General features: G+C 49.9%; 1 protein-coding gene across 1 annotated transcript; it reads left to right on the top strand.

Annotated features, from left to right (window-relative positions):
* The first annotated feature begins 894 nt into the window (after nucleotides 1-894).
* On the top strand, nucleotides 895-5,115 carry LOC136047691 (pancreatic secretory trypsin inhibitor-like). The gene is made up of 4 exons (XM_065734984.1): nucleotides 895-1,005; nucleotides 2,451-2,491; nucleotides 3,099-3,211; nucleotides 4,895-5,115. The coding sequence occupies exons 1-4, from the start codon at nucleotides 951-953 to the stop codon at nucleotides 4,974-4,976; spliced, it is 291 nt and encodes a 96-aa protein (XP_065591056.1). The 5' UTR covers nucleotides 895-950; the 3' UTR covers nucleotides 4,977-5,115.
* Nucleotides 5,116-7,922: the final 2,807 nt, after the last annotated feature.

The raw sequence follows: 7,922 nt of genomic DNA, 5'->3' as shown, positions 1-7,922 counted from the left end.
TCCCTCAGGGCTGCTTTTGGACTGGGGTCTCCCTTGGACGGCAGGGCAGCTGCCTGAGCTGAGATTTCTGTCTCATAAACAGCTCCTTGAATTGCTCTTGGCATTGACTTTTTTTGTTCAGCTAATTAAAAATCTGTCTTTGAGTCATAAGCCCCCATTAGTAATAATTTGCTTTGCACTTCTCCAGTGATTTATGGCTGAGATATCAAAGTGCTTTAGAAACATTAATTAATCCTTCTAATACCCAAGGGACTGATCCGCTCTCTGCAGCACACCATTGCAGGAGTAAATGCAGGAGATTCCCAGGGCTCACTACAGCCTGCATCCAGAGAGAGGGGCAGGGAGCAGCACCCGATCTGGCCAGCCCAGTTCGGCCTGCAACCAAAGAGAGGGGCAGGCACAATCTCAGCTCTACATATGCAGCTGCAGGAAGCCTGAGGCACATATGGGCCCTCTGCCCTCCAGCAGTGGTTCCTGCTGCTGCCTCCATCTGTCCGGGCAGGAGGTGGTACTGTGACAGTCCCAAGCCCTGTGAGTGGCAGTGGCAGGGCCGTTCATCAAATCTGCACACTCATGGCAAGGGCAGTCCACCTCATGCAGCTGTTCCCTTGCTCCCCTGACCATTTCTCCAGCCTGGCTCTTGTACAGTGTCATTTCTTCCCTGCAGACCCATGCATGACATGTGACTCCAGCTCTTGTTCTTGATAAGGATCATGACTGCCATTGGCATTGGTAGGCTCTAATCCTTGTGCCATTTACCACCTGGCATTGTCCCTGTACTCTCAATGTTGTCATCATGACATTGCAGGGTGGAGCTGGCCATGGAGGGTGGTGCCAGCGATGGGAAAGTATAAAGGTCCCAGCACAGGAGGCTGGGAGATGGCATCTCAGTGACCCAGAGCAGCATCCTGATCCCTCTTTGCTGTCTCCAGTCGAGTGTCACCTTGACCATGAAAGCAAGTGCTGTTTTCCTGCTCCTCTTCCTAGCAATCTGCTTCAAACAAGGTAAGAGCAACATTTCACTTAGGAGCCATTTCCTCTCCCTGCTCCAGCTCCGAGCCTGCTGCGTGAGAAGGCAAGCCTGGGAACAGGCCAGCTGTGCTGCGGCCTTGCTGCTGGGCAGGGAGCAGCAGTGCTCCCCAGAGAGTGCTGCAGTACCCAGCGGGCACTAAAGCCATGGTCTGTGAGCAAGCCTAGAGAGGAAGTTTTAAAGGTGTTCGGCTTCCACAGTGAGCAAAGCTGAGGGGCTGACACTGCTCCTGTGGGGCCAGAATTTGGTGGGAGCTGGTGATTTCTAGGATGGTGCAATTCTTTTAAAATAAATAGGTGCTATTCTAGCTTTAAAGAACCAAAGCCAAGACAGGAAACAAATCTATAGAAGGGAATATGCAGCTCTGGTTTCCAAAGTCAATGTTTAAGCCAACTGTGTTTTCAAAATCCCATATGGTGCAGAGGGATGAGAATATGAGTTGTTGCTGCTCTCCAGGTCCTGCTCACCAGGGATTGCTGCATTAGCAAGTTCATTCCCAGTGCTTCTGAAGCAAGTCCCTCATTCTATTTTCTGTGCTGCAGATGCCATTGCAGAGCAGTTTGAGCTCAAGGCATGGCCTCTTCTAGATGAACTAAGCACACACAGAGCCACAGCTCCTGGGACTGGACTGGTGCTCATTCAGAGTAAAAGCCCTGAAGCACAGAACAGTGTGACTACCAGGTCCTCAGCAACAAACCACTTCATCCTACAGACCCACTGTTATTGGGCCACACCAACTGGTGCTGTAGATGTAGGCTAAATGCTCTGTGTAGATGACTTCTGGATCTATAGGCAACCCAAAACCATCTTTCCAGTACTGCTTTCTGCCAGATAGATTCAGGCTGTTTTTCAAAACAAACCCACCACGTATTCCACCCACAGCGTCACAGCCATCAGCTCAGGGCCAGCTTCTCCATGGAAAAGCCTGACAAAGTCGCAGCTTGCTCCCACCAGCTTTGGTGTGAGACCTCAAGGACTATCATTTCTTCTGGTAGAGACCACATTGCCTTTTGCTCTGTTTCCTTGTGGTTTAAAACCACTGATACCTGAAAATTCACCCTGGATATACCGCAGGAGAAGTCCAGCACCAGCAGGAGTTTCTCATTTACCCATAAACATGTTATAAGAGATAACAAAAGCCACCTTTGTTCCCTGGTAGCTGGAAAAAACATCATGGAAAGTCACAGGGCACACAGCTGGCCTTGGAAGGAATTGCACCATCCTTCTCTTTCTGCTGTGGGAAAGAAGCAAAATGGGAGAGACCCAAGGGAGAGAATTATTTGCAGGGCCTTTGAAAAGGCAAAGTTGTCAGAGTGAAGACACACAGTCCTCAGGCAGAAATATTTTTGTTGGGACCTTTAGAAGCCAACCTGAGTGCAGCAAGGTGCTAAGGTGTCTCCTCTTTCCCTACTTTCTCTAGGGAATGCTGAGCCTGACAGCGCTGCTGGCCAAGGAACAGAGGTGAAGGTTCCTGTTTCTGTGTAGCATGAGGGTATGGCCAACTTTGGGGAGAGAGCACTAATCCATGCATGGGGGTTTCACTCTTGCTATATACGGTGAAGTAACATGAGTTGCTGGGCTGGGAGTGCATGCTGGTGCCTGTGAACCTCTTTCCACCTGCTGTGCCACAGCCAAATCCCAGGGATGGTACTGGCTTTTCACTGCATTTTCCCACACTCAGTGGAGGAAAACTGTTAACAAAGAGCTGAACTTCGTTGTTACCTGCTGAGAGAGGATCAAAGCTCCCATTACTCTTCAGCCTTTAAGTGTGAGGGCAGGTTTATCTTGTGCCTGTTGAAAATAAAAACTGAGGATAACATGGTCAGACACTGCCCATGGAGCATTACTTGCTCAGTGCTGGCACGTCCATGGGTGTGCAGGAGTGCCAGGTGGAGTTCAACTGCCAAGGGATGATGACATGGTTCCTGTCAGCTCATAGCAGAGTGCTAAGCAAGCCGGGATGGGTTACCAAGGCATACAAAACATGCACATTGCTGGGAATGCAGAGCATCTTAGGTAAAGTGAAAGCATGTTTTATATTCTCAGCATTTCTCTTTTCTGTCTCCAGGCAGCATGTGGCAATTACGACACAAGGAAAGGTTGTACAAAGAACTTTGACCCTATCTGTGGCACAGATGATGTCCTGTATGGCAACGAGTGCTTGCTGTGCCTTCAGAATATGTGAGTATCTAGGCCTCCTCTGAGCCTAAATACTACACAGATGATGACACCGGGATTTCCTAGACAGCAAGCTGTTTGCATGCATCTGGGTGGAGTGTGGGCAGCGAGCCCAGCACATCTGGCACACATCTGGCCTCCCGCTGAGGCTGCTCAGAGCATGTGGGCTCCGGCTGTGAAATAGGGCCGCGGGCTGTGCCTCGCAGCACCCCATCTGCCCACACACCACGATCAAATGGCCGACATCTCCCCACACCTGCAGTTGCTGAGCTGTGCCGTGGCTCAGGCTGTGCTGGAGGCTGTCCAGAAGCTCAGACAAATGGCAAAACCTGCAAAGCCTGCCCGGATTTCACATGCAGGCAGAGAAGCGTTTGTTCGGGTGGAGGAAATGCTCCGCTTTTCACACCAGCAGTTTACAGCTGAGCTCTGCTTTCCGTCTTCTCTGCATCTGAAAGGTTACAATTTGCTGTGGATATTTTTAAGAATAAGCCTTTATTTAATCTGTGCTGGTGCCAGATTGCAGTAGGCCAGGACCAAAAGCCAGTGAAGTGTCTGGCAAGACTTGATTCATTTCATCTAGCTTGGGCCCTAGGTAATTCTGAGTATATTTATATATTGCAAGTGCTCCATGGCAGACAAGTGAAGGAATTACTTCCAATTCAATGCTATTAAGTACTTGAAAATCTCTGCTGGGAAGAGTGAGTCTGTTCCATAAGCAGGTGCTGCAGACTGTGGGGTTAAGGGAGCTTCACACTGACTTTCCCTGGTGGACGCCAGGACAACCACACTCATCTGCCATCAGTGGAGACATCCCCAACAGGAGCTCAGATTCCAGTCCTTGGATGAACGGAGTGGATGAGAACCGTTGGTCTGGCTGGCCCCTGTCCTTCATTAACCCAGGCTCCAGCCCCATATTCTGCTCTTTTATGCTTAAAGAAAATGCAATAGGGCAGAGAGGTGCTGAGCAGGATCTCCAAATGAAGGCACCGCAGTTAATGACACAGCACGGCCGTAATGGCCATGCTGGCAGCCAGCAGCCCAGCACCAGCTGCTGGCTGCATTGTGCAGCAGATGGGGGTGGGAGGTTCGTCAGACACAACATCGTTAGGGCCTTGGCCAGGAACCAGGAGAGCGAGGAAGGCTTGGAAGCCATGTGAGCAGGGTGCAATGCAACATCAAAGGTTCTGCATCCCCTCGGAGCAGAGCATGGCTTTCAGGGGGATGGGGACCTCCATGGTCATGGGGGAGAAAGTGAGGGGTGCCAAAAATATTTTCCCTATTTTTGACACAGAAGCAGTTACATGGAAAGTTGGGAGTGGGCCCAACCCAAGCAAGGCACGGTGGCAGGCTTTTGTCTGCAAAAACTGACACAAACATAGTCGTAACCTTCATCATCTCCAGCCAGACAGGCATTGGAGGTGACTAACATCAGCCCTGTAGCAAAGAGGTGAATTGTTCTGCCAGGAGACACTGGGGAGCACCAGCTCTTCTGCTTATTGTTTGATTAATATTAACCTATGCCCACGGTAACCCCAAATTCCCTGTCAAGAGTATGTGGGCTTACTTAAATGTAATGCTTAAAGGAAAAATTAAGCAGTATTTTCACTTCTTTCCTTGCTTCCCAAGCCAGGCTCTTTGTGTCAGGGACTTGAAGGCATCCTCCAGCACTTTTAACCTCTCTTCCAGGCAAAGACACACTAACGTGCGCATAAAGAACAGGGGGAAGTGCCAAGAGCCCTCTCCACGTTCCAGCTCTGCTTGGAATTAAAGGCACAGCTGTGATAGAGAAGATGGCATGAAAGTGATCCTCACGTCTGCAAACTTCTAATAAACTGAAAGCATGGTGAAGACTCGTGCTGGGATTTCTCATATACATAACACACCCTTTCCCCAACTTTCAGAATACCTCCCTGATAAGTATAGGGGGTTTGGTAATACCCACAAAGAATATTGATGGAGCCCCAGAGGAAAGTCCAGGACATTTCCAAGGAGGGCATCAGACTTATGTTTTACCAAGGAGTCTCCTTATTGCACCAAGAATCCTGTTTTCCTAAACTTCCTGTAGAGATCTGAAGCATCCTCCCAACTTTCAGTGACATTAGCTAAAGGCAAGACATCAAAGCCCTCACTCCAGGGCTCTGCCAGGATAAGAGGTCCAATAGGGTCCCTTCGGTGGTGGCAGATCTGCCTTCTCCATACAGTGCTGTGGAGCTCTGCCCCTGAGGATCACAGCCACACAAACCGAGAAAATCAGTCCACCATTTTTTCAGGGGGTTAAAAAGGAGGGAAAAAAAGGAAAAGAAAAAAAAAAGAAAATGAAAAAGAAAAAAGAAAATGAAAAAAAAAGGAAAAGAAATAAGAAAAAAGAAAGGGAAAAGGGAAAACAAAAGAAAAAGAAAAAGGGAAGAAAGAAAGAAAGAAAAAGGGCTTTTTGTACAGCGGCCTCGCTGTACCCCCACCACTCCCCCCAGGCTGACACCCCGTGTGCCGGAGCCGCTGCGAGGACGGGGCCGAGATGCGGAGGGAGGAGATTTGGGCACTGGAGGCCGCTGTTGCTCCGCGGAGCCGGGCCGGGGCCGCAGCTGGAGGCCGGGGCAGCCCCAGGGGCGGGCACGGGTGAACCGGCACAGCACGGCGGGGATCCGGCCCCGGGAGCGGAGTACCGGCGCATCTGAGCAGGGTTTGTTATGGGCTGGAGCATCTTGGCGTTCCCTGCGAATCATAGCCCTCGAACAGATGTCTAGTTGACTTTTGAGCAAATCAAAAGCTTTGTTCTTAGCAAATCCTGAAATTCAGTTTGGTTAGAAACATCTGCTTAAGTTCTCTTTATGTTCTTACGCGTTCTCTTCCTTGAAGAAGTGGCTGATGCATAAAAAAATTAAAAAAAAAAAAAAAAAGTGTGATCAGGCTGAGAAAGCTCCAGCACTCACTTCAAATGACAGATGCAGCTGGGGATGGGGGGGGGGGGACAGCACAGCACTTCTTCCCAGGTCTGCCAGCAAGTCTGCGGTCAAGGGAGAGATGAAAAACGGCTCACTTTGCACCTATGTAAAATTAATGCACTGAAGGAGGAAGCCCCAAATGCACTAAATTGCATCGATGCCTTTCCTCAAAGGGGATACTCTAAGTGTACCTCCCACAGCTGGGTTATTCCTAATTCTGCTGCATCGTGAGGAGCAGAGCACAGCATTTACCTGAGAGCTGTGGGGAGCAGGAGGGCAGCCTGGGCCCCGTGCTGCTCACTCATTGCTCTTGGATTTTGTGCCGTGGCCAAACCCATCTTAGTGGTCCAGATGGGTTCCTTCCACCCAACAACACTAGCGAGGTTGTGCCGAGGCCAACTGATGCCGAGCAAAACAGCTTTCCTGCTCATGCTTCTTCTGGGAACCATCACCCAGGATTAGTCAAGAGTATTTATTGATGAAGTGAGGTGCTGCCCGAGCTTGCAAAATAGGGGTGATGTTGGCCGGATGGCTGAGCAGCACTGCATCTCCCCAGGCACTGTTCTGACAAGAGCTGGGATTTCTGCTAAATGCCAGTCACATCCATTTCACAGCAAGATCCGTAACAGGCTTGAGATTAATGGGAAGTAAAAGAAGACCAAGGGCTGCTCTGCACAATGGTGGCAGGCTCCCAGGAGGGATCACCTCCAGCCCACATTCCAATTTCAGTTTAAACAAACCTCCATCAGGGCTTGATGCTGAGGTGGGACACCTTCAGAACAGGGTCCTTTTTTAGTCAGTGCCTTCAAAGCCCCAAAGCCCATGGATATGATGCCAAGGGTGAGGTGCTGGCTGGAAGACAGGGGACAAGCAGCAGCAAGGTGACACAAAAGCCTGATGTAAAGTGTGCTAGAACCAGCAGCTCCTGTCCTGGCCAGACTCTAAACATAGCCATAGCTTCTCTGCAGTTTCTGTTGGGCTGAAGTCATTTCTGAGCACCCCAGTGCTCAGGCAGCTTGGGGATGTTGCAGCCATGGACTAGGACATCTGCACAAGCAGCTCTCCTCTGGCTGCAGACCTCAACCATACCACCCTATTCCACAGCCACTGCTCAGCATTTCTGGTGCTCAGCAGCAGCCATAAATGTGCGTGAGCTCTGCAGCTGCAGCACAAACAAGATGAGCACAGCAGGTAAACTATGACAGAGTTCAAGGGCAAGGTCTTTCCTTGGAAAGACTATTAGAAAGATTAAAGATAATGTGGCTCAGTCATAGCAAGTGTCCCATTGTTTCTGCTGCTCCTTCTTACTCCGGATTGATAAACAGCCCCCAGCGCTGACAAAGCAAAGCAGCTATCCATTTACTGCTTCCCCAAAAGCTATTAGGAAAAGTCATTCACGTCTGTATACAGAGGAGCAAACAAGCAATATCTGGCCCCACTTCTGGCACAAGCTTTCCACCCCAACTCAACTCCTTTTAAAGATAACTCCTGCCTCACAGGCAGCTAATTATCCACAATGGTAAGTCTATGCTCTCCAGCTCTCTTGAAGGCAAAGCGCAGGCTTTGACCTAAATAGGACATCAGGACCAGGGAACATATATTTAGAGCCGCATAGCTGAGCTGTCACTCTCAGAAATAAAGCTCATGAGAGCAAGGTCTCCCGTCGTAACCAGTCCTGACAGCGGAAGTTTCCCATGCTAACAAATTCCCATCAGTGGGGGCTTTGGGTGGGTCATGCAGCTCCCTGGTGTGGCATAGCATATGGCTTTCAG

The sequence above is a fragment of the Cyrtonyx montezumae genome, unplaced genomic scaffold (genome assembly GCF_038088225.1).
Source record: "Cyrtonyx montezumae isolate F1298 unplaced genomic scaffold, pur_monq_1.0 scaffold_18, whole genome shotgun sequence".
NCBI lineage: Eukaryota > Metazoa > Chordata > Aves > Galliformes > Odontophoridae > Cyrtonyx > Cyrtonyx montezumae.
This window is presented reverse-complemented; position numbering and strand designations above follow the sequence as displayed.

Coding starts and splice junctions, on each gene's coding strand:
- LOC136047691 (XM_065734984.1), top strand. CDS start 951: ATGAAAGCAAGTGCTGTTTTCCTGCTCCTCTTCCTAGCAATCTGCTTC. Junction 2,492..3,098: donor CTGCTGGCCAAGGAACAGAG/GTGAAGGTTCCT, acceptor TTCTGTCTCCAG/GCAGCATGTGGCAATTACGA. Junction 3,212..4,894: donor TTGCTGTGCCTTCAGAATAT/GTGAGTATCTAG, acceptor CCTCTCTTCCAG/GCAAAGACACACTAACGTGC.